The 27,476-nt window shown below is 43.2% G+C and overlaps 1 protein-coding gene across 1 annotated transcript in view; it reads right to left on the reverse strand.

Moving 5' to 3' along the window:
• Nucleotides 1–13,538: 13,538 nt before the first annotated feature.
• Nucleotides 13,539–27,476, reverse strand: part of LOC124595260 (E3 ubiquitin-protein ligase MARCHF3-like) — an 81,392-nt gene continuing 67,454 nt past the window's right edge. The window contains exons 2-3 of the mRNA XM_047133930.1: nt 26,441–26,651; nt 13,539–13,694 (exon numbers count right to left, since the gene is read on the reverse strand). Of these exons, the coding sequence (XP_046989886.1) occupies nt 13,539–13,694; nt 26,441–26,651 (367 nt within the window). The remainder of the gene's footprint in view (nt 13,695–26,440; nt 26,652–27,476) is intronic.

A 27,476-nucleotide genomic window follows, 5' to 3' on the forward strand; every position in this document is an offset into this window, starting at 1 on the left:
CGGTCAGAATGAAAGAATAAGTGCTACGGTCGCAGGTTCGAGTCCTGCCTCGGGCATGGATGTGTGTGATGTCCTTAGGTTAGTTGGGTTTAAATAGTTCTAAGTTCTAGGGGACTGATGACCTACGATGTTAAGTCCCATAGTGCTCAGAGCTATTTTTTGAAAGAATAAGTAATACGATTAACGGCGACCGCACTTATTGAGATAACGACAAAATCCCTTCCGTCCTGGACCACACCAGGTTCGATGTCTTACGTTAGTCTGCGAATATCGCAAATGAATGGCATTTTTTTCGTAAGCTGGCAACGTCCGTGCAGCGTACAGCGTGTCGGCAGTCACCCATTGTCCGCACGGCCAGGAAAATGGAGGTAAGAGTAGTACAGTGATGACCCTCTCAAGCTGGCCACCAGCCAACACTATAGCCATGACATAAATGTGACAAGGCTATACACTCGCACATCATAATCGTGTCATGATATCCCGCAATATAACAGCCACACGCTTTCTCATGCAAACTGCGATTATATGTGGATCTCTTGCTAGGTTACGTTTCAACAGGTAGCTTACTGTTGTGCTGAATGGCCCAGCGTAAATCACAACAATAATAGTAATGTGAAATTAATTACCTTTAAGATCATACTAGAATATGGTTACCCTCTCTTTTGCCATATCTTGTTACATGCATTTCAACAGTGTCGAAGTGTAGGGTAACGTCACAAGTTGTGGATCGGTAACTAGTTGAGGATCAACGTTCCTGGACCGCTAATTTTCCGAGTGAACGACAGATGGCTCCTCCACCATGTTTGGTAGCCACTACAGGTTGGCGTTGCAAGCAGTAATGAGTCGGAGAAGCCAACGTGTTCTACACAGAAATTGTTTCTCCCAGGTTCAGCAGAATTTAGAGAAGATAATTAAGGTAAGAAAGTAGTATACACTAAAAGAGCGGTCAAAGTTTTCGAAAATGAGTTGTCATTCAAACGATGGTACAAGAGCTTCATGATGCGGCACAGTTTAAAACTTCGGCAACTAGAAAATCGTTCCGCCACCCGCTCCGGCGTAGCAAAAGAAAAAAAAAACTGAAGAGGAATATTAAAGCTGAGGAGTATAATTCAGGAACTTCGTATTCGTGGTTTGCGACACCTTCAACGTTGAAGAAACTGGGTTAACGACGGCCAATAATTATTGCTCCAAACGGTTGTAAAACAGTGACGACGAGAAAAAGTGGTGAAATAAGTGAAAACCTATGGCTTGTGATCGCTATAAATGCAACAGGAACTGTATTTCAACCACCAGTGATCATTTACAAGAGATGTTTTTTAAATGAAGACCCCCATGAACGGAGCACCAGAAGATACCATTACTGCCACTTCGCCAATGTGATGCACAGATTCGTAAATATCATACAGATGGTTCGTGAAATTCACTGCGAAAATAGCTCCCAAACGACTAGTACTTTGTTTCTAGACGTTCATGCATCCCATCTGTATAGAGAAACTTTGCTTCTGGTTAGAGAAAATAACATTCATTTCGTGACGTTCCTCCTCACACTAATCACATATTCTATCAACCGAATGTTAGGGTTTTTAGACCCCTAACGAAAGGTTTCTCAAAAGTATGTACCAAACTAATGAGGAGAAACAAATGGAAGTACATAAACAGATACGACTTCTGCAAGATTCTAACTCCAGCGTGGGAAAAAGCAATGGTTCTCGGAGATATACAGAGTGGATTTCGAAGCAGCAGTGTGTGGCCATTGGATCCTTCTGCTGGCCATAGTCATCGACTGATGAAAGATAATAGCCCTACATCTGCACTTACTGTGTAAGAAGATGATCCTCAGACCCGGATGTTCATCCAACGAAAGAGGAAAGACCTCCGTGTCTCCGGTGTTTCAGCTATTTAAAGAAATAATGACACCGGAGGAGGACACGACAAGGCGCTCAAGAAGACTCACCAATACAGGGTATGTAACGTCATTTGAGTTCTTAAAAGAGATGGAAGAAAAGAATCGAGGTGGAAAAACATCTCGAAAAAGGAGGCATGAAATGTCATCCGAAAGTTTACAGAGTGACGAAGTCTACGACACTGCATGTGGAGTATGTACTAGAGCATATAGAGATGACTGCAGTGGAGATGGTTGCAATAAGACTGAAGTATGTTATCACCAAACATGTCAGAATTTGGCAAAGAGTGATCAGCCAAAATATTTCACATGTGAAAATGGAATAGGAATAGGACTAACTTAGAACAGACGACTTCCTAAAATTGAACACTATTGCTCCAACAATACTGTTTAGACGTTGTAATTTCCATTTCTGTGTTTGGAACCATCTTGTGTGTTCATTTACATTCACATCCATAGTTTTGATCTTCAGTTAGTCCCGGGCACCAGATGTGGATAACACTGAATAATTTCACCAGAGAACGTTGTAGCCATATCCGCCATATACTGACGTACTTCTTATGATATTTTCTATTAGCGTAAAGAAAGAATCAGTTTCAATAACTGATCATCGGCTAGTGCTGGGGTCTAATTGTGGATCATTGCTACTGCTTTACTTTTTTTAGAAAAAACAGTACTCAGCCTAAGTTAATATAAATTTATATGTTCCTTGGATACAGTAGATTAATACGTTGTATGCAAAACTTCTTATGTGCGTTTGTTTCCATTCGAGAAATATGAGTCGATGCTTAGGCAGTTTCCGAAATAGTTACATTGACCTAATCAAACTACGTGTCACAAGCCAGTATCGAAATTTATGTTACTGTCAGGCTCATATTTTCCTAACGTCTCTGGCCATGCTTTCTGAAGCAGCGCAACTTGGGAAGGAGTAAAAGAACGCTACAAGACATTTATTGATGTGCAGAATGTAGTGATACAGGGCCTAAATCAAGTTACCAAGCCTTTATCAGTCTTCACAATACACGATTCAGCATATTTTTAAAGTTATTGGTTTATGATTATATTGCTGTTATTGCTATACCAAGGCTTAACAGCTGCGGTGTCAGCAACCAACATCACATCAATGCTTCAAAGATGCCTAACACACAGTGCACAATTTTCCGGAAGAAACAAAGCAATGCTCTGACTGTCCACCAGGAGGCGCCTAAAGCAGTGGCAGTGGGCCGTACAGACCTATTCTCTTCCGCGAGACACGTGATCAAAAATAGGCCCTGCTGTATCTAACGCCGAAAGGTATTTAGGGCAGCCCTCGGGACAGACCCAGACCATTTCGCTCTGAGTGAATTTCCTGGGCCAGGCGCCGATACTGCAAGGATTCCATCAGTCAGAATTATAGCTTGAGAGTCACCCCATGACACTGCTGCCATCATGTCTGACTTCGCGACCCTGAGAGGGACCAGCTGTGAACGTTGAGCGTTAATGGCCTACCTCGCCGCAGTACTTTTATTCAGATTGGAATACGTCGTAGTACCTTTTCTCCTTTTAAATCTGTTCTATGCTCTAGATAATGTAAGTATAAAAATTATATAATACAACACAAAACTATACCAATCTTTTCATTAAAGACAATTGATTTCAGTCTAGGATCAGACCATCATCAGGTCCAAAAATCCTGTCAGCTATGCATTTATTCAATTATAATAACAGTTATACGCTGAGGACTCTTCCATCATAAAAACTAGCTGTATATGTGCCGCGTATATGTTCTGTATATCGTATGTCAACCAATTCCAACTACCCAACAATGAAATCTGGCCAGAGACATACGCTTCCTTTCAACACTAGCTAACAACGCTCACCCTATCCTTTCGTTTCCCCGTTTCCTAACTCCCCTATATTCTCTTTACCCCTCATTAAAACTTAGTTCCTTTCTGTTGTTCAACAGGACATTATCGTAACACAGATAATTAGACCTACATCGAGATCATAGGGGTCCACAAAGAGGCGAAAGGGACGAAGACGCTGGAGTGTGTGTGTGTGGGGAGGGGATTCGGTTACTTGTCCCCCTGCCCTGGAATCTGAGTCGCAGGAATATTCATTACAGGAGTCTCGTACACTTCTAGAAGTAACTTCCCACAGGCACACTACACCTCTCGTTTAGTGAGTTGTAGCATTACGCGGCTGATCAGAGTGAGACAATACCATGGACTTAGCAATCGCTGTATACCAATTGATTCTTTCGCAATTTTAGAGCGTTATCCCAACCCTCCCCCTTGATAAATTTCTACCGACGCCTTTGAACATGAACTTGATGAATTCCATACACCACCTACACCACCATTATAGCAGATCAGCGTCTACATCATCTTTACAAATTATATTTTAACTGTTGTGTAACACTGTCTAATATGTTTTAAAAATAATCAAATTTAATCAGCAACACATGTTTTTAAAAAGCATAATTTATTTCCGTCTGTTTATAGCTATAAAAACATTCGTTAAATATGTGAACAGTTTGGCCAAAGAGCACGTTGAAACAGCAATAAAGTAAAAATTTTCGGTTGGATTACAAACTTTGATAACTTCGACTAGAGCGCTACTAACACCCTGGAGTGTTGCGACGGCGTACGAGTGTTGTGTTATGGATCAGCCTGCTTACCTGCTTGCTATTGGCCAACTTGCCTTGTGATTATGGTCTTTGATGGGATCCTTTTCAGACCACTCTTTGTGAAAGTCTACACCCATTAGGTCCACTGCTGGCTTTGTATTCATTTACGTGTGGGAACTAATCTAGCCCTGTCAATAAACCCTGCACACTGCCATGCCCCTCACAAAAATGTACAGATTTATCAGCGATCCTTATGGGACACTATTGACATAGCACCAAAGGCAAAATCACAGAATCTACAAAACCAAGGACATGACGTTTCCTATGCACTAGGAAGTGACTATACACTCCCAATCAAATGAGCTGATACCATAAGTCTCGCCCTACAGCTGAGTGGTGCTGCATTGCTGCTCTAGTGCGTGCTTTCAAGCACGCGAAATCTTAGAGGTGCCAAAGGGGTTGTCTACCCACAGGCGCTTGTGTATCGGTCAAGTGTTCTCTCTGTACTGGTAAATTTTTGAAGTTATCGACGAAGATATGTGGATGGCACCAACGGTGTTGCCGAACTAAGAGCGACCCTTTGTTGTTTTATTCCCACACATTGTACTGTTTTTCCTGGGTGGACTTGGGTTTAAAAAAAATGTAAACTAAATATTACGGCAAATTTTATAAATAATCGACAAGTACGCCAAAGAAGAAGAGCTAGAACTACAATGGACATGTTATTCCATGGACTCTTGCGCTTCTATGCATGAAATATCTTTCCTTTGTCATTCGCTTATCTGCTCGGATTCGGACCTAAGAGGACGTTCTTGTGTAAAGCTCATCTTGCTGTACCAGCTGATAATGTAAGTTGTACTTAAATCCCGAAAAATATAATGGTTATTTTGACAAAAGAATTTGTGTATGTGGTCAATCTATTGTAAATTTGCTACCTTTATTGTCTTAAGTAGATATGGGCCTTAACAAAGAATTTTCATTGTTAGACGCCATCTTAGAAAAATCTTAAACATTTTTCTTTTAGCTCATCTACGAGACGTGCCGTCGGTTAGGACAATTAACTTCATTTCAGATCCCAGGAGACCGGAGGCAGCTACTAATAATTTAAGAATTTTACTTACAGATTTTCTTTATATAACGAGATAACATCCCAGGCAGAAAAAGTCTGGTCACAGGATTCCAGTTCCATTATAGGATTTCATTTGTAGATGCTACTCTTGTTATCTTATATTGGGGAATCGAGACGAAACTACGACATTAAGTTACGTATTACAGTAGTGTACATCGAACAGACTTGGCAAATATTCTCTACTGTTGAATAAATAAGAAAAGGACAATTAATTATCGACGATTACGGAACCAACCTGAGAACTGAGCTAGTTAACTGGGTGCTTATACACGTCGGGTTAAATTAAACAACATATGACACTGTTAATAATATTCCTACGTTAGTTATCTCTATTTTATGCTGAGCCATTGCATTAATGCGTGTTTCTTTTTTATATAAGTCACGGCTTCTACTTTATTTTATTACATTACAACATGGCAGAGTCGCATCCCCTGTAATCAAATCACACCACAGAAGGTGCAAAAAAGGAGAACTGAGAAAGCATAAACACTCTTTACTGCTTCAGATCACTTTCAAATTTCAGTACATGGTTTTGAACGGACCTTAGTGGTTCCACCCTACATAACAGAGCAACAATTGCGGTCGCGCTACACTCCAAAGGGGACAGTTCACACCTAGGGAAGCGATGGTTTCACTAACGCCCTTTATGCCACCTCTTGAGGCCTTTTGTGTCGGTTTTGAGCAGCGGTTTGTCTGGAATGTTTTCGGCATCCACCCCATAACAAAATTATGTAATTTCAACGCTGGCCATCGTGGTTCCGACCTCCATCGCAGAGGCGCCACGAAAAGGGAGTGAGATGTGGTCATGGAGGAAGGGTCATATTTGACGACCACTCCATCATGTCACACATCCGCGGTGACATTGGAGAGAATTTTGGTGAAGTCCGATGGCAATGTGGTCTCAGTAAACAACCTTACACCACACATGAACATCTGAGTTTTGACTTTTTCTTCATGTGTCGACACCTTGCTGTTTGAAGTATCGGCGTAGCGTAGAGTGATGTCTCAGAGCAGGACGATTTTGCTCCATTATAGAGGAAGGTTGTAGGCACCTTTGAGCTAACTTTCACATGTCTGTGTTGCAACGGGGTAAAACCACTTGGTTTCAAAAAAGTAACCTTTTAATCCTTTTAGGTAGTGTACTACTATGCCGCATACTTAAAAAATGAGTTTATAAACGATTACCAACCAACCTAACTGAACGGTCTGGAGCATTGTAAGTTATTCTGTTTCCTGTTATAAAAGTGAGCTTCTGTGATCCAGTTTTACAGAGTGAATCGGATCTACAAGCGACCAACGGTTTCCAGTCGCTCGTTACAGAGCAGTAATGTAACTGTTAGTTAATTGTGTGATATATTCCGTTTGTTACCGAAATCATCCATGTTCCTGTGAAAATATCTTCACTACAGTAAAGAAGCCTATAATATGCAATAATGGAAATGTACAACTCCCGACACAGTGTATTGCAACAACCTTCAGACGAAACACGTGCACTCTGATCACATTATGTTAAATGCTTTCTGTGAGTGTACAGCACAGAGTGGAACAAATGCAGAATTACTCTCATACAAGTGTTTCTCGAAACGTTTCGACCCCTACGATCACAGCAGAGAGTACAGCGACGCATCAACTTGTAATTTACACGCTCAATAATGCCAGGAGATTGGAGTACTACTTCCGTGGTTGTGATAATCCTAGTGACTAGGTCCATGAGAGTATCTACCGGGGTTTGGTAAAATTGGCTCTTCACATTTGCTCAGAAAAGGGAGTCTGTTGGTGTCATGTCTGGTGCCCGAATTGCCCATGGAATACCATCACCGCATCCAATTCATTGTCGTAGATACTGTACTTCAAAGTGGTTCCTAATGTCGTGTTGAAATCACGTAAGCAGACAAACTCTCAGGGGCACATATTCTAGGAACTATAACGGGGGTGTCCCGGGTTCGATATCAGGCTGGGTCGGGGATTTTCTCTGCCCAAGGACTGGGTGTCTGTGTTGTTCTGAAAATTCCATCATCTTTCGGGAAACGGATCGTGGCGAGACTGGACTGTTTAAAGATTGGGAACTTAAATGGACGCCGATAATCGCGCAGTTGAGTGCCCCACCAAGCAAACGTAAACATCTTTATCCCATCAGTGCGTTTGGATTTCCGTCATCCCATAAAAGCTTATTCCCACTGTTGGACATGTCCTCGCTTGTAAACATGGCCTCGTCTGTAAACAACACGAAAACAGAAAAACTGTGGTTTTCTGTACACTGCTGTAGAAACTAATTTGCAACCGGCACTCGCCATGGGAGGTCCCCCAGCTGCAAAGATTATATCTTATCTAGATGATAAGTGTACAGCTGTTGTTATTGTATGACTCAATAGTTGTGCAACGACCCGGTCTATTAAGGGCTGCTAAGCATCAGGATGGTCGATAGAAATGGTGAGGGAGAGGACAGATTCTCGCCAAAGCGTGCAGTGGTAGTATTGACAGGTGCTTGTTCAAGCGGCCTGATACAGCACCTGATAAAGCACACCGACCCACCCCAGGACGGCAGTGTTTGCTTACAAGCGCAGCCGACCGCGGAATACGTCCCGATCACGCCAGTGGCGGTCGTTGTTCTGGATCGTGTGCAGCAGCTGCCACGGTGCCTTGTTGGCCACCGCCCCAGGCCCTCCGCTGGGTCGCCACTAGACGTCCTGATGACGAGCGGCAATGCCCTTGTCAACGTTGGGGGTAGACCAGGACAGTGGCCGATGACATCTATGTTGGTAGCAGGCCGCGCCTCCCTCAGCCGGATCATGGAGAGCTTGCGATACATCGGCCAAAGTCTATCAGAGGGTGGACGTTAGCTGGACACCTGCTCCCCTCATCGGTGATGAACCCAAATCCCACGATCACAACGTCACAAGGATGGCGCGCCGCGTGCCGGAATATGATGTGCTAATCAGCGGACAAGTAGCAGCTGATCTTCATCACCCAGGGATAGCAGTGGTTTCCTTGAAACTTAAAAGCCTATCATTCTCTCCGGTTCAAGATGACAGAATTGTGGAACAACTGCGTGCTTTGAGCCTCGACGCTCCATTAGTTATAACCTAAGCTAAGCTTCTGACGTAATTCTGCTGGAGGGTGATGTGTAGGTTTTTCATATGCTTGTCCTGCCAGCTTTTCCAAGCTCGCTCCGACCCGAGTACTGGTCGCCAGGCCCTTGTTAAATTCCCGGTGTTTGAGTTTCTCTGTGGCACGCAGATGCTCTAAGTTACAAAATGTTACTTCATTTGTGGTCACTTTGCGTTGCAGCCTTCGCGGTGTTACGCACCTCGGGCGTGTCTGGTGTAGCAGCCCCATCTAGCGGGAATGTTTTGACGTAATATCAACAATACTGCCCATTGGATTACTTGATTAGCACTTCGCTCTAGCTGAACGCTACAGCCTGGCCGTGGCTGAAGGTAAATTTTAAAAATTAACAATTCGCGTGCCGAACTTTTCTGAGGCGCAGCAGTTGATTGACTTGTGTTCTGTGCTCGTGGAACGCGTCGACTGCTAGAGGCAAGATTGTAACCAATCACATGTGAGACATTCTTTTCCATATCGAGAGTTCTCGCACACCTCATCCAGCTAATATCTTCCATCCTAAGTGAGAAGGATGCAGTTTCTCGCACGAGCGCAAGTACAAGGGCAAAAGTGCCGTGATGTGGTTGCCGTCTGAACGGGAACAGCTTAGCATATCATCACACTGCGCCACTCTTCCATTGCATTCAGTGAATCAACGCATGAAGTGCATCAGCCAGCTCTTCATCGGTAAATCAACCCATAGCACTGCTGCATCACTTAACGCACAACTAGCACTGTCGGAAAACAAAACCCTAGACAGAACCGAGCAGTGGAGAACGCAAAATCTGAGGAAAACAAGGTAAGATGGTCACTACTTTTGTCAATCACAGATAATGTTAGCGAAAATAGTAACATGAACAGAGCGCATACCGTCGCCATTTGCACTGTTTCGTACAATTTTCTGTGCAATACAGATACACAGCTAATTGGGGCAAAAGAGTGCTGTAAGTCTGTAACGAGCTGTCGGAAACCAGAGTCACATATCAAAATACTCAGAGTGTCCCTGAACGTCCTCTGAAATTTTGTCTGTGGAATTCTGGTTCACCCTGTATATAGGATGTTCGAAAATTCTAGGACTTGTAGAGGGGAGCGAATAGATAATATGTTGAACTGTAACCCATATCCAGAAACGTTCTGCTTGTAAACATGATCGTAACGCGACCAATGTTATAAGTAATTTTCAGGAGTGACCCAGTAGATAAGTTGTTACACAGTTCCACTCATTAATAGCCAAATAAATTGCTCGAGTACACGCTGATGAGTTCTCTTTAACGTGATGCAGTACGTCCTGCTCCAATTCGGATGTGTGGCGTCTCCTTGGAGCATAACAGTCACACTTGCTGACGGTAGAGGTAGCATTTCCTGAAGCCGTTGTGTAACTGTGGCGGAAAGGGTATGCGGTGGCATCGGACTTGTGGAGAAAGATCCTGATAAAGGCGACGAGTAGCTCTTTCACTGCTGTGAGCTTCGCCATTCAGAATCTGTCGGTGTATTCTGCAAACGTGTACACAAACTTGTTGCTCTAACACTCACAGACATCTGAATAAGCCTCGAACCAGGTCAGAGAGGTAGGACAGACATAACCATCTCCCACCATGACTACCTTGTTGCATACCTACCTAGCAAACATGTTTTCAAACAGCTGTAGGACGGAAGCGGTACGTTTCCGGACATGGATCCTATTATGTACTCACTCCCTTCTACACTTTCTAGACGTCTGTAAAGGAAATTTTTGAACACCCTGTATGTGCTCTTCCTTGTGGAGTATGTGACATTTTATGTTATTTTTACTCTTTCTGCGCTAGTTATAACATGTAACAGTTGCAGAACAAGTAAGCGTTTACTGACCGCTACATGTAAGCGCTATGTTTATCGACTATCCCACAACATGCTAGATCTGTTCATATGAAAATGGCACCATCTGTCCGCGATATTCACTATTCTGCACAAACTGCAGACTTTTCTCAGAAAATTCCACACATTTTGGCCGGAAACCTAGTTTCCTTGTCCATCGTAATTAGATTAGGAAAGCATGCGATGCAAGACATTTTAGATGCATCCTTTGTAGTTGATGTGTTAGTCTAATTGTATCCAGACTTAATCACATCAGTTTCTCACTTCTGGCTGACGTTTGCTGAAGCTTCTCTGTATCTCTCTTCCTGTGCGTATCATAGAGAGAAAGCGAGAGAGAGGGAGAGAGACAGATGGAGAGGGTGGGAGGGGGGAGAGAGGGAGGGAGGGAGAGAGAGAGAGAGAGAGAGAGAGAGAGAGAGAGGGGGGGGAGAGACAGACAGACAGACAGACAGAGAGATATGATTTCCACGTAATGCTGCAGTTATACTCATTTGTTGTTATGTACAACACATGCAAAACCTAATTCCGCATTTTATTGTAATACATTTACTGTGTAGTGAGGTTTTTGTGTTGTAAGTTTTAACGTATCTTTTGGAATAACCTTCAATATTTGTACGTTAAGTTTCATAACACAAATTATGTTCAAGATAAATTGTGCTTAAGAACTTATACTCTCTTTCACATATGGCGTCACTTTACAGGAGGATGCAAAGTTTTAGACGTATGTCACGTTTCACTCATGAGATTTGCAGATAACATTTCCTTCATTGTGTGTTCTTTCCATAGAAATACAGTCAGTCGTTTTTGTGTTGGTGATACTGTTCACTGAACTGAAGAACATGCATGTTCTCAAAAATTATAGGTTCAAAGGAGCGCATGATAAAAGCAAATTCCCCAGTTGCGGACATTCAAGAGGTGAAGGAAGAATGAGATTAATTTTACCTCTGGTATATAATTAACCATTGTTCAATGTACTAATACTTTCGATGATGTAGTAATACTTTTGATGATTAAAAACTTTCTAAACCCAAGATCGCATAAATATTTCTTTATTTAAAACAACCCATTTGGACAGACTTTTCTGTCATCTTAAGGTATCAAAAAATCTTTTTTATTGAAACGTGTTTATTTTAATTAGGACCACACGCCAAATTGTCATGTGGATAAAAACAGTACGTTATAAAAGGGTTGTCATAACTAAGATATTTAAAAATGTAGAGCACCTTGTGCAAATGGCCATGTCCATATATATATATATATATATATATATATATATATATATATATATATATATATATATATATAGCGCTCACGGACGTATTTGGACATCGTCATTTGCCGACGGTGCTTTATATCTTTAAGTATTTTACTAATGGCAGACCTTTTATAATGCGCTGTTGTTATCCACACGACAACTTGGCATGAGATCCAGCTTACAGTGAACACGTTTCATAACAAAAGAGTTTCTTTTTAAGCTCTGAAAAAGACAGCAAAGTCTGTCGAATCCAGTTCTCTTTAAATAAAGAAATATTTATGTGAACTTGGCTTTGGAAAGGTTTTAGCAAGTAAAACAGATCCCTCCTTATGTCTTCTCAAAACGAGAAAATTCAATTTTCGATGGTCCTTTACACGTTGTTTCCTGAAAGGTTTTGAACCATGGAGTTTTGTGTCATATATCACCTCCACTAGGAATCTTGACGGTGCCTTTAGCGTCGTAAGCCCTAAAATGTTGTTATATACTGTACTTAATTACTTATTTACAGTTGCCTCGTTTTATGTAACAATGCAACAAAAACGCTATTATTGATCCTTCGTTTTGCTTTCCAGTCAACAGCACATACCGTATGTTACAGAAGCAGTCTAAACGTAACCATTCTTATTGTTTACTCGTGTGTATTAATGACGTAAATATCTCCATCAAGGCCCCCACAAAAAAAAGACACACTCTTGTCAATAAATACTGTGTGTATTAATGACGTAAATGTCTCCATCAAGGCTCCCACAATAAAACGACTTACTCTTGTCAATAAACACTAATGTATAGTGAATTAACAAGAGAGATCGCTCAATTAGCCGTACATGAAAATTTTCTATGCAAGCAAGGACATCTGATTTACAAAGCAACCATACTACGCACAAATTCTCTCTCTCTCTCTCTCTCTCTCTCTCTCTACAGCGCGCGAGCACGCACGCGCGCACGCACACACACACACACACACACACACACACACACACACACACACACACACACACAAGTGTGCGTGCACATAACTCCCCCCCTCCCCCACATATACACACACACACACACACACACACACACACACACACACAAGTGTGCGTGCACATAACTCCCCCCCCCCCCCCCCCACATATACACACACACACACACACACACACACACACACACACACAAGTGTGCGTGCACATAACTCCCCCCCCCCCCCACATATACACACACACACACACACACACACACACACACACACATATACACATACACCCGGGCGCGCGCTCACTCAAAACGACTACGCTTTATTTGTTGTAAACCGTAATCGGCAGCAGAAAGTTTTCTTGTATAATCAGCCAGTTCGTATCTACATGCAGTACGACACAGTAGTTGTGACGCTCTCTCCTTTCATAGTTTATAACCGCAATACAGGTCATTTCTTATTCTACACATTAACTTAATCATGTTAAAATTACAAAATTACGTTTAGATCCATTAAATGCTTCGTGGACAGAGAACATGAAACAGTTTGGTGGTTGAGCTATCGCCCGTATACGCGAATATTCATTGTCAACAGAAGTAAGTCAAATCAGCCTAATATGACACAGGCCCTATCTCGTACTCATTCTCACACAACTCCAGTCTAGTGCCACGGGTTGCTCCGCTGAAGTTGGTCCAGTGTTCAGAGAGTGCCGTTGCGCTACCGGCTGGACCACTAGCCGCCGATGGCCGCCTTCGGTTCACCACCTGTACCTGCGGTCAGACGCTTGCGTGCTGCTGGATGTGCGCTCCACGTGGAAAGATTTGCTCCAGAGAGGAGCCTCTCGCTACCGCTGTCACCTGGCCCTCGTCTACCGGTGTCGGCAGCACACTGCAAAGAGCCAGGAGGCGCAATGAAAATAGGACGGAAAATGAAGAATCGTATCATTACGGGCGTACAGTTATTGCAGGCAGAAATTAACATCATAAAATGGAAGGAATTGTACTTACATAAAATTATTATCATCATCTTGTAACGTGGCTACTGTCACACATATACCGGGGCGACAAAGATATTCGGAAAGCGTTATACACATATACAGATGGCGGTAGTATCGCGTGCATAAGGTATAAAAGGAAGGCTGACTGGCGGAGTTGTCATTTTTACTGACGCCATTCATATGAAAAGGTTTCCGACACGATGGCTGCATCATCGAAATTAACAAACTTTGAACTCAGAATGATAGTTGGAGCTAGATGCATGGGACATTCCATTTTGAAAATCATTAAAGAATTCAATATTCCGAGATCCACAGTGTCAAGAGTGTGCCGAGAACACCAAATTTCAGGCACTACCTCTTACCAAAGACAACGTAGAGGCCGTTGGCCTTCACTAAACGACTGAGTGAAGCGGGTTTACGAAGAGTTGTCAGTGCTAACAGACAAGCAACACTGCACAAAATAACCTCAGAAACAATGTGAAACATACGACGAACGTATCCGTTAGGACAGTGCGGTGAAATTTTGCTTCAATGGGCTATGGCAGCAGGCGACCGAAATGAGTGGCTTTGCTAACAGTACGACATTGCATGTAGCGCCTTTCCTGGACTCGTGACCATACTGATTGGACTATAGACGATTGCAAAACCGTGGCCTGGTCAGACGAATTCCGATTTAAGTTGGAAAGAGCTGATGGTAGGGTTCGGGTGAGGAGGAAACCCCACGAAGTCATGGGCTCAAGTTGTCAACGAGTCACTGTGCGTGTTGGTGATGATTCCATAATGCTCTGGGCTGTGTTTACATGGAATGGACTGGGTCCTCTGGATATGTTCGGCTGCCTGGAAACCATTTACAGCTACTCATGGACTTCATGTTCCCGAACAACGACGGAATTTGTAAGGATGGATAACAATATGAAAAACATTCTAAGCTGGCCGGTGTGGCCGAGCGGTTCTAGGCGCTTCAGTCAGGATCCGCGCTGCTGCTATGGTCGCAGGTTCGAATCCTGCCTCGGGCATGGATGTGTGTGATGTCCTTCGGTTAGTTAGGTTTATGTAGTTCTAAGTGCTAGGGTACTGATGACCTCAGATGTTAAGTCCCATAGTGCTCAGAGCCAATTTGAAAAACATTCTGGGCAATTCGAGCTAATGATCTGGCCAAGCAGATCAGAACGAGGTGAATCCCATCGAATATTTATGAGACACAACTGAGAGATCCTTTCGTGCACAAAATCTTGCACGGCAACATTTTCGCAATTACGGACGGCTATAGAGGCAGCGTGACTCAATAGTTCTGGAAGGAACTTCCAGCGACAAGTTGAATCCATGCCACGTCGAGCTGCTGCACTACGTCGGGCCAATGGAGGTATCCCAGGTATTCAGTATACGCTGTCCGATCAAAAGTATCCGGACACTCGTACGTAATGTAGAGTTGACCTCTAGAAGTCACGAGAAGCAAACTCGTCAGTATGAAAGGACCCAGAGAGTATTGCGGCGTCAGTCGAGAAGCAGTGATAGCGCAATGGGTGAGCAGGAGGTCTCAGTGACTTCGAATGTGGACTAATCGTTGGGTGTCCCTGAGTAACAAATCGGTCAGGGACATTTCAACCCTTCTAAAGCTTCCCAAGTCGACTGTTGCTGTGGGGAGTCAAAAAGGTGATCGAGCAGTTCCTCATCAGCCAAGCACTTCTATAGTCAGTGGTAAACGACGCTTGGGCCGGCCGTGGTGGCCGAGCGGTTCTAGACGCTTCAGTCCGGAACCGCGCTGCTGCTAAGGTCGCAGGTTCGAATCCTGCCTCGGGAATGGACGTGTGTGATGTCCTTAGGTTATATAGGTTTAAGCAGTTCTAAGTTCTAGGGGACTGATGACCTCAGAAGTTAATTCCCATAGTGCTCAGAGCCATTTGAACCAATTTTTAAACGACGCTTGAGGAGGAGTAAAGAGCGACACCACTGGGCAATGAATGATTGCAAACGATTGAGTTGGAGTAACAGGTCGCACTATACCCTGTGGCAATCGGATGGTAGGTTTTGGGTTTGGCAAACTCTGGGGAATGTTACCGGCCAGCATGGGTAGTGTAAACAATGGAACAGGGAGGCTGTGGTTTTAAGGCATGGGGCTGTTTCTGATGGTTAGTGTGTCGTTCTCTTTTGCTCTTAAGGAAACGCTACATACAGAAGGATATGAATACATTTTGTAGAACTGTGTACTGCGTACAGTAGAGGGAAGGTTCGGAGACGATGACTGCTTATATCAGCATGACAAATGCTCTCTGTCATATGACAGCATAAGTGAGATAATAACATTCCTGAGATGGACTGGCGTACCCAAGGTCACGACCTGAAACCACTGGAACACTTTGCGATGAGGAAGCACGACTTCGCTCCAAACCGCGGCGTCCAATACGACTCTCTTTTTAAGTCCCCCCAGAGGGAAAATTTGTATAAAGAAGGTCAAGGAGATCAGTAATGTAGTCATCCCGGAAAACGCTACACAAAATAACACGGAAAGGGTAATGAACGGAAAAAAGAGAAACTGATACGCGAACAGACGAAGAAAGAAATACTGTGGCATCCCACAGAACACAGACGCGAAGACACTAAAGGACACAGTATACATCTAGAACCACAAAGATGAACTGGCCAAGAGAAGCTCGAAAGTGGCTTTACAGTACAATTCAGGACAGTGACAATGAGAGGAGGAGTGTTCCTTCAAGTTAGCGAAGTGAGTCCTGATATTAGACAGTACTCTCGAAAACTCGATCTTGGATTCCGTTCGGTTTCAATGGTGCGCTCAATGTCAAGACCTTGGTCATTTGGAAAACATTGTTATAAACAAGTAGTAATTTGTGGACACTGCGGATAAGAATGTCATATCAGAAAAGACTGCAATAAAATCAAACTAGCGACAATGTGTACGCCAGGGAAATATAGGGGTAAAGAATGTACTGGGAACAGAGATGAATGTCACACGCATCAAACCCTCCTAACAAGATAGATTCTAAGAACGGATTATTGACATGTGTCTCATAACACTAGAAAATAACATGGACTATAATGACACCATCAAGTGACGTCTATGTCAACAACATAAATCACCAATGAGGAGGAGGAGGGCGCCGAAAGAGCGAGGAATTTTTGGCAAAGTGTGAGCATTTAGTGCCATAGAAAACAACAAGCGACACAGACCGAAGGAGTGCAAGATTTGCAGACAAACTCGGCAGTTATATATAGCAAGCAACAGCACACAAACTGAGGAAAATACTGCCCTGCCTACAGAAGTGAAAGAAGATTTGACAATGAAGGATGTATCTGCAACAGAAATAGAAACTGTGAGTCACTTCCTACAGGAAACAAACACCTACACCATGGAAGTAGGCAACAAAACACAGACCGGAACAGATCCTCCGCAACAAATTTATGAAACCACAGAGAACGTTATGCAGCTCCCATGGCTGGAAGAGCCGATGACGCTTACTACAGCATTAAGATATCTGGTAAGGAATATGTAATCGAAAGGAGAGTATAATACTTTTCCTGTACCTGGTTTCGTAGACAGAATCATGTGAAAGTGAACAATCTTCCAACATAAGCGGAAAACTGCACAAACTACTGAATGAGATCCCGCAATTTCGAATAAATTTCATAAATTTAGTGCAGCTGCAAGATCGTGACAAACTTCTTCAGACAATGTTAAAAACAACTATTACAATCCTAGATGGGCAATACGTCGATCGTAGCATTAACGTTGAAAATATTTGTTTGCTTGAGGCCCTGTGGCAGGAATGCCAGTAAACTTGCGAACGATGGAGTCGTAGGCGGTGTGACGTATTGAAGTTTGCGTCGGTGCTGAAAGCGTGCTCGGACAGCCAAAGTGCTTAAGGCGACCATTCGCATCAAACGGTAAATCCGGGATCGAGACCCAACACGGTAAAAATTGCGAATAAATTTTGTAACTTTAGTACAGCTGCAACATCATCGCCTATTTCTGTTTCTTCGGATATTGTTAAAAATAATAATTAGATATTTACTTGCGTGAACTGTACAACGAATTTCTCCTGAAACGAAGTGTCCTTGCACAGTGGAATAATGCTGAAATGGCGATAATTGATAAAGGGTGAGAGAAGGATCTGATGGTACCCAACTTCAACAGACCAAATTGTCTGTTGAGCATTCTCAGCGAAATATTTGAAAAAACTATTATGCAAGCGATTACAATATCGTAGACTGTTACACGGGATGAGTCCTCATAAGGGCTTAGAAGAGCAAGTCAAGTGAAGATGCAATTAATAAGGCGATGTAGCTCATTCTACGTACACTCTAGGGGAGATTACTGATTCTCCTGGTGCTTTGAGTAACCTATTGTGGCCGTCTTTCTTTGGCACTTTAGGGAGTTGGAGTGTCCAGAGGCGTTGCACGACTGCCTGAGAGACTATTACTGCGGGAGCGATGCTTTTATGGAATGCCCAGGAACGAAAATAACGAAGACAATAACAAAACTATATCCACAGTGATCGGTGTGTAATACAGAGTTTTGGCATGTAGCATTACAGCCCATATTATAGAAGTTACACCACACTGCTAACGTAAGCGAACTGGTAGCATTTGCGGACGAAGTGCTGTTCGTTGTAAGTAATGACATCAGAAGATTTGTAGAAGACAAGTGAAATGCAGGGCTTCCTGGACATGAGGAATGGTTCTGAAGTGTCAAACTGTCACTAATATCTCACAAAACTATGTATCTCCTGCTGAAAGGGAATATAGCAAGTAAGCCTAACATGAAATTAGATGATGTAACGATTAGAAGCAGCGCAGTAACGACATATCTGGGCGAAAGGTACAAACTTGATGAACAAAACTGTATCCATTGCAAATAGCCAACTTCGTTTTCCCTTGAAAACAGAGCTCATAGACAGCAGCTTGTGGAGCCAACCTCATTAGTGAGGTGAGTTCAACGAGCAGAGCTACTAAGATTAATGTGCGCCTGCTGCACTACGCCGAATGATGCAATGTTAGTAATAGCAGGAATATGCCCATTGGGCATGGAAATCATGAAAACGGGAGCCCTTTATTGGTCAATGAAAGGTAATCAAGTGGAAGTACCCAAGGATAGGTGAAACAGAGCCCAATACGAAAACGTTAGCAAAAGATCGCATATTAGGACTGCGCATAATGAATGGAACACCTCAGGCGCAGGCAGGAGAGCATACAAATTTCTTCCTTACATCAGGGAGAGAATAAAAATGAGTGAGATTTCTTAACCCGTCGAGTGAACTGACATATTAGCTGACCGCTCATGGCCCTTAAGCTACAGATCTACACAAAATCTAAAGACAAATGGAAGACAGTTGCGCATGCAGCATGCGGGCACTAAAGAGTACGTACTGTGGGACTGCGGAATGCATTGAGAAGTGAGTCAGCCTTGTGCATTTTGCACAATACTACAGCTGCAGTACCCAGGAAGGACCAGGAAGACTTCACGAGGCATTCAGCTACAAGCCAGCATGCTACCATTCCCGCTAGACAACAGTCTCTGAAGATGGAGAGAAGCTAACTGAGATTGGCGGCCACAGAGTCAAGTGGTTTGCATTGCATTGGTGCAAGTGATAACGGAAGTGTGGAGTCTGCGACGTAACAGTGAATCGTGGAACTGTTTGTTATAGTAGATACGCTGCTGATGTGCTAGCCTACTCTGAAGGATTCCAGAAGATAGTGGCTGTTGACTGGGGTAGTATGATGGCGGATCCAATAGCAGAAACAACCATCTGCATTTTAAATGCACCAAAATAAATTAACAAAACTTGAACAGATTTTGTGGAGTTAACAGTAGTATTAATAATTTGGTAGTTGGTTAAGGCTTCTATTACAGTTTCGTGGTAGTTGAAGTAGTTGTAGTATTAGCATTTTTTGTAGTACTAGTTTTTTAATTAAGTTCCAGGAATAAATAATGTAATGCAATATAATATAATATAAGGTGATTCAGCTGCCCCTACCCATGAGTTTTATGCAACCGGCAGCACCCTCAAATACCATGAAAAAGATTTCAATACTTTCTCGCGCACTATGTGCAAACTAGTAGTTCTACGTTAAAAAAATGAACAGGACCTGTTTGTAAAAAATTGAATGCAGTTAAATTTTGTAGTGGGATGCGTTTTCGATATAGGTTGTAATTTTAGAGTTATTCAAGAAAAACGTACAAAAATGACCTTCAGACGTATATTCTTATAACTCGAATAACGATAACTCCAGCGAAAAAATATCCTAGTACCAAAAAAATAATAAATCTGACTCCTGAGGAAGAATGTACTGCCATTCCTTCACAGACATTCAGACGCCTTACTGAAAGTGTCCCTAGCAGATTTCAAGCCATCATAAAGGTGAATGGCGGACACAGCTCATATTAATGTCCACCAGTAGGTGTCCGGCTACTTTTGTTCAGATAGTGTACTGGGTGCTCAATTTATTTTGGCCGCCCGAAATAAATTTTTGTTAAAGAAAATTGTACCAAGCAAAATGTTGTTTGGCTACCTGTGGGTCATCAGCCATCGTGATTGCCATTTTCATGACTTTGATCCTTGTGAAGGTATGATCATCAGTACATCTTCTTACACAGTACTCGAAGACAAAAAGGGAACACAAGGAAGGAATTAACGGAATCGGACGGAAATCAGTAGAGGTGATGTACACGTACAGACAAACGAATGGTTATAATTTCAAAAAAGTTGGATGACTGTTCAAGAGAAAATTCTTCACAAATTTAGAAAGTCAATAACGCGGCGGTCTAATGCTGGCCCTTATGCAAGCAGTTATCCGGCTTGGAACTGATTGCTAGGTTTGTTGGACATCCTCCTGAGGGATGTTGTGCCAGATTTGGTCCAGTTGGAGCATTATATCGTCAAAATCCCGAGCTATTTGGAGGTCCCCTCCCATAACGCTCCAAACGTTTTTAGCTGGAAAGAGTTCAGCGACCTTGCTGGCCAAGATAGGATTTGGCAAGTACCACGCGGGGTAGCCGTGCGGTCTCAAGCGCCTTGTAACGGTCCGCGTGGCTCCCCCCGTCGGAGATTCGAGTCCTCCATCGGGCATGGGTGTGTGTGTGTGTTGCCTTTATCGTAAGTTAGTGTAAGTTAGATTAAGTAGTGTGAAAGCTTAGGGATCGACGACCTTAGCAGTTTGGTCCTATAAGATCTTACCACAAATTCCGTGTGTGGCCGGGTATTAAGTTATTGAAATGTAAGCCTACGTTGGCTTTCCATGAAGGGCGATAGAATGAGGTGCAGAATATCGTCGACGTACTTCTATGCTGTAAAGGTGAGGCAGATGACGAACAAGGGGTCTCCAGACACATCTTCGGTTGTCATCGCGGCTTAGTTCGCATAAGGACTTATCAGTGATGGCAATTCTACTCCAGTCCATGAAATTCCAGACCAAAAATGTGTCTGGAGATGTCCTGGACAGTGGTAGGATACCAACCTGACTGTCGCCAGCCGTACGGCTTGACATCCGGGAGACAGTACCAGTGGTCTGGGGTGCCATTTCTTTTTATAGCAGGACACCTTTGGTTGTAATACGCGGCCACCTTACACCACAGTGATACGTCGATGATATTCTACGAACCGTTTTGACGCCCTTCATTGCAAGCCATCCTGGGCTTACATTTCAACAATATAATGCCCGCCCTCACACGAAGAGCATTTCTACTGCTTGTCTTCGTGCTTGCCAAATCCTACCTTGGCCAGCAAGGTCGCCGAATGTCTACCGAAGTTAAAACGTTTGGAGAATTATGGGCAGGGCCCTCCAACGAGCTCGGGATTTTGATGATATTACCCGCCAATTGGGTAGCATTTTTCACGATATTCCTCTGGAGGACGTCCTACAATTCTATCAATGATTGCCAAGCCGAGTAACTGCTTGCGTAAAGGAAAGGTGTGGACCAACACGTTACTGACTTGCTCAATTTGCGAAGTTTTCTCACTTGAATAAATCTAATTTTTCAGAAATTATAGTAATTTGACTGTCTATACATGTACAGCACATTTATCAATTTCCGTCACATTACGATAATTCCGTCGGTGTGAGTCGTTTTTTATACCGGTAATCCATTTTCTCTCCTCAAGACCCGTTAAAAACCCGTTCACGAAAACACGACGTTATTAAAAACGTCCTCAGGAGGAAGTCCAACAACTATCATTCATTGCCAAGCCTTTATTAAAAACGTCATGTTTTCGTGAATGGTACACTTACATATTTTTAACGAGCTGCACTTCGCGAGTATCGACGCATTGGAGGAATACGGAGAAGTCCTGTATCCACATCGGAGTTGAAAAACATGATTTGGAAGTTAAAATTAACTGGCTACTTGAGAATTGTTCTTGGGTGCTGCAGACGGCCAATTGCGCCACAGATTGTTGATCAAGTTACTGCTGGGTGCAATGTGCGATCTTCTAGTAAGGCACGAGCTGTGCCACGACAGCTGAACATTCCATGGACCACCGTTCGAAAGATCGGTGCGAAAAATTGTGAAATGGTATCTCTAGTGTGGAAACAGGCTGTCGTGGATGCAGATGGTCGTCACACCGAGCATCGTTTGTAAGCTGGCACGTAAACATGGTACGCAACTAACTAATGTTATCCTCTCATGTGGAAATTAACATGTGTTTTTTTCAGTGGTGTATTCGTTATTCCTCTTCCGCAAGTCCTTACAAATGCTTCCACTAAATTTCGTTGTTCTACAACCACTCGTTTTTCACGAGGCCCTCTGAAGAAGTGATAGTTTAATTACAACTACCCTGTATGCTGATGCCAAGAGAAATTCCTCAGTTGTAAGTTTTATCACTCAAGGAGAAAAATGGAAATCTGGATAACAATTTTCATTTTATTTCCGATTGCCGCTGACGATAGGTACTATGACGAACATAAGGCTGTGCAGAAGGGATGAAAGATAGCTCAATTTAAAATAAAAATGATAAAAAAAATAAGAAAAAATGCTGAGTCGGTAGAGCACTTGCTCGTGAAATGCCAAGGTTCTAGGTGGGAGTCTCAGTCCGGCATACAGTTGTAATCTGCCACAAAGTTTCAGATCTATCCATTGCCTCAATATTTAACTGTTTTCCCTCATATTCACTGAAATGTAGTGAGGTTCCTTCGTGCTAGAATTAGAGGAAGTCGAGTCTAACAAGCATTACTGTGTGTTATGGAGAAACTGCTGGTAATCTGCTCCAGATAAGCATACAGCAGATGCTAGAGTTTGCGTACAAAATCCTTCCACCTTGCTTTTCACGTGAGGTACTTTTAGCGAGATCTAACAGAAAACGCTTGGGAGCACGAGGCGACAGGTACACCGACAACATTAGTTATTATCATGCTGGTCAGGATGCACGTGGAGCGGAAGGAGAAACACAGTGATTCGACTGCACAATAGGGCTAAAAGCGGGACTTAGTGCGAAGGAGGCGGTTGCTTGGGGTGGAATTTTGACGTTTGCTATCCAAGGTGGACTTTTATGGGAGGAGGTGGAGCTCTGTACGCAAGCTTTGTAGAAAAACCGTTGCGTAACTTCAGCCGTTAGTGGCTGCAGATTGAGAAAGATCATCCCACTCCATCCAGCGAGAATCCAATGATGTAAGAGCCACTGATATTGCGTAAAATTAACGTACGTAGTTTTTATTCATCTCTATGAGAAGATCTTATCGACACTCCACATACTCTGTACAATACAAGTTGGCTACTTTGTGGCATAAAGACTAGGTACGCCTTATACCTAACAATTGACTAAGAATTTTAGTGATGAGTGCACAGAGCCGCCACATCCAAAGACACTTCACTGCGGTCTAGTCACACTAAGGTGACCACCTCCTATGCTCCAGTCAAAGTGCAATAACCACTCTCAGACGGCAGATGGGAGCCCTAGCGATGGAGGGTTAGAGAGCCTGTATAGGTAGAGAGTGGCCAACCGGACGATACAGCGGCCATTTTTCTGCCAAACTGCAGGCGGGACTTTTGAATGGTCAGTAGTGGAGTACACACTCACCGAATTAAAAGCACAAGATAATATGGCGAAATCATTCGTTAAATGCCTTTCTTTACAGCTATAATATATTCGTAGTAGCCTACTACGTACAGCACAGGAAAATTTGATACAGTGGCTGTAAAAATTATTCGTTACTTGCATTTATCTCCTTTGAAGTTTGTTTACTAGACATATTGCAATGAAAGTAACGTAAATAAAAAATATAGTGTATACCATTTGCTTTGTAGCGGAAGTGCATAACGCTAAAGATTTAAGGTACCTGTATTACGTCAGATGAATGAAAGTCGTAAGCAGTTGTTTACTAGAGACATGCAAAAAGTGTGAGACGTATTAGCACTTCTTGTCACGTCTTCAAACTTTTTGCATGTCACAAGTAAACAACTGCTTACGACTTTCTTTCATATAAATACTGAATACCTCTCGTAGATAACAAACGAAAAAGATTACAAAAATCAAGTAATGTTGAATGTAGGCTACTGTAATAACGACCAAATATAACAAGAAAACTACCGTATCCCTTCTCCCCCACAGTAAGTAGGCCTATTAAAAACTGTCTTCAAGAGTGCCTACAATTACTTACTATGAACAATGTTTCAGCAAGCACGACAACTGCGGAAAAAGTGCTTACAACTTGCCTGGGTCAACAGTCAGGCAATAATACTGAAACCAAAAGAATGCCTAGTGTTCTGATTCGGAACGAAATAAAGTTTGACGCTGTAAAGTCGAATGAGCATGGCACAACAACTATAGGAACTTTCCGTTTCCAGCAAAGACTGTCAGATATTGGCTTCAGAAAAGCTTGTTATGCTACCAGTATGCACGAACTGTTAAAGAAATAAGAGCTTAAAAAACCATATACAACTAAATCGAACATGCATGCACAACGTATAACAAGTCACTCAGTAATTCAAATACCTTTTAATCATTTCCAAAAGTCTTCCGAACTTCAATTCAACTCAAAATCACGGCGAACATGGGAAGCGCGAGAGACGTTTGGCAGAAAAATGGCGCCAGAGCTAATCAACCAATTACGGGCAACTTCACCTATGGCCACTCTCTCTGTATACAGGCTCTCTGTGGAGGGTATATAAAGCTTGCCGGAAGGACACGGACAAAATTGCAGTAGTTGTAAAGCAGAAACGGAGCGATTTACCTGACGCTGAAAACGATATGATCATTGCTTTTCGGACCAAGAGTGAAACCATATCCAGAACGATTAAGTTTGTAAGCTGTTCATGGCAAAATGGTGCTACTCAAATCCGGCGCTGAGGCAACTGCCCTGCACCACGGGCCGAAGTTCACAGGGGTCTAGTCACGCTAAGGTGACCACCTCCTGCAATAACCACTCTCAGACGGCAGATGGGAGCCCTAGCGATGGAGGGTTAGGAAAATACGTGCAATTGTTGAGCTACTGACCACCCAGATGAACCAAGTGGCTACCAGCAGTTTCTTCTCAACGACCGTTCAGAGAACGTTGTTGCGTATGAGCCTCCGCAGGTGACTGGTTTATGCACCCTTGGTGACTGACGTTCATTGGCAATGAAGGCTCGAAATTGCCCCCAAGTGGGCATCGAATGAGTGACAACACGTGACCTCTTCAGATGAATCACGTTTCATGCACCATCGGAAAGACGACCGTTGGCATGTTCGGCGTTAGACATCTGAAAGCAAACACCCTGCAACATTCGTCGGAAGGGTCAAGGCTGCAGGGAATCAATCACCTGGGCAACTTCATCCTGACAGACAACACAATGTATCAGCACAAGTATGCAACTATCTTTGGAGACCATGTCCACCCCTAGACGCAGTTTCTATTTCCTGGGCACGATGCCATCCACCAGCAGAACAATGCAATGTGTCACCCAGCTCGTAGTGTGCGTGCGTGGCTGGAAAAGCTCCAAGTGAGTTTACCGTACTCCCCTGGCCACCAACACCCCTTATTTAAATCCAATCGAGAATCTGTAGGACCACGTCGATCCGGCTGTACGCGCGGTGGATCCTCGGCCGAGAAACCTAGAGCAGCTGGCCATGGCAACTGAGTTCGCATTGCCGCAGGTCCTTGCTGGTTCGTTCCAGTACCTCACTGACTATCTTCTGCACGTCTCGAAGCGGTCAGCGCTGCAAAAGATGGTTAATCTGCATTTTGTCAGGTGGTCGCATTAATGTAACTCTACTGTGCATAACAGGATAACTGCTGTAACTGCTATTGCATCATAATGTTCAAGACCTCTTCCATTCATGGTGCACTGAAAACCACCTTGAGTGGCGTCCTATACTTCGACTACGTAAAAAGCAGCCCAGATATAAATGTAAGAGGAGAAAGAAGAACATCTATACCTTCAAGCCACTGGTGCATCTTGCACTAAACCCGCAGTAGGTCCGACTTTCACCAGAATTTCAAGCGCAAGGACAATTTAGCACCTGTAGCAACTATCTCCCGAGCTGCATTTAACAAAGGTTGACAATTTCTCACATATAAATAAGCATCTAATAATATACTTCTGTGAAAGACTGCCCATGCAAGTACTGTAAGTTCTTTTCTACAACTTGGCTAACCTGATGCGGTAACAGGAGCTCCACCATGAGTACCATTCGCTGAAATGTCCACTGACGGCGATGCCGAGCCAGATGAAGAAGCAGATGACAATGATAGCGCACATCACCAGGAGTCCGATTGCCGTCAGAGCCTCTGTGGTAGTCTCGTTTGGTCCGATCCCCACGGGACCCTTCGCTAGCTCCAGAATACCGCGTACGCTAAAATACACGTACGCTCCGATCACCGGCATAACGCATATCACTGTCAACAGGTCGATCACCAGTAATCTGGAAATGAAACCGTCAATAGATGTGTCACAGAAAGTCATATTTAAACAGTCATGGTACAACAGTATACATTGTAGCACCTGACGCATCATGAACAATAACTTGAAGACAGTCACATGGCAGTTTAATTATGGGAATATGTTTTGAATTTCCAGCCACCTGCAGCTACCATAAAAGTATTTACGATTCGAGAGCTCACATCTCAGTTTCAAATACCATACCAGTTGCTCGAAGTCAAAGAATATGGCGTGGCCATACAGCAACATTTAATTAGAGAGTCCGAACAACGTACTCAGCGACGCTTGTTTGGGATTAAATTATCAACATTATGAGCCATGACAATCATACATAAATTATGCCAAGTAGTCGAATACATTAAGTAGAGTTAGTGTATTTGACTGCACGACTACCACGAATCGTACAGTTAAAGTAAAAAGATGTTTCAGTTTTCATCTGATATACACTCCTGGAAATTGAAATAAGAACACCGTGAATTCATTGTCCCAGGAAGGGGAAACTTTATTGACACATTCCTGGGGTCAGATACATCACATGATCACACTGACAGAACCACAGGCACATAGACACAGGCAACAGAGCATGCACAATGTCGGCACTAGTACAGTGTATATCCACCTTTCGCAGCAATGCAGGCTGCTATTCTCCCATGGAGACGATCGTAGAGATGCTGGATGTAGTCCTGTAGAACGGCTTGCCATGCCATTTCCACCTGGCGCCTCAGTTGGACCAGCGTTCGTGCTGGACGTGCAGACTGCGTGAGACGACGCTTCATCCAGTCCCAAACATGCTCAATGGGGGACAGAT

This window comes from Schistocerca americana, chromosome 1, assembly GCF_021461395.2.
Source record: "Schistocerca americana isolate TAMUIC-IGC-003095 chromosome 1, iqSchAmer2.1, whole genome shotgun sequence".
NCBI lineage: Eukaryota > Metazoa > Arthropoda > Insecta > Orthoptera > Acrididae > Schistocerca > Schistocerca americana.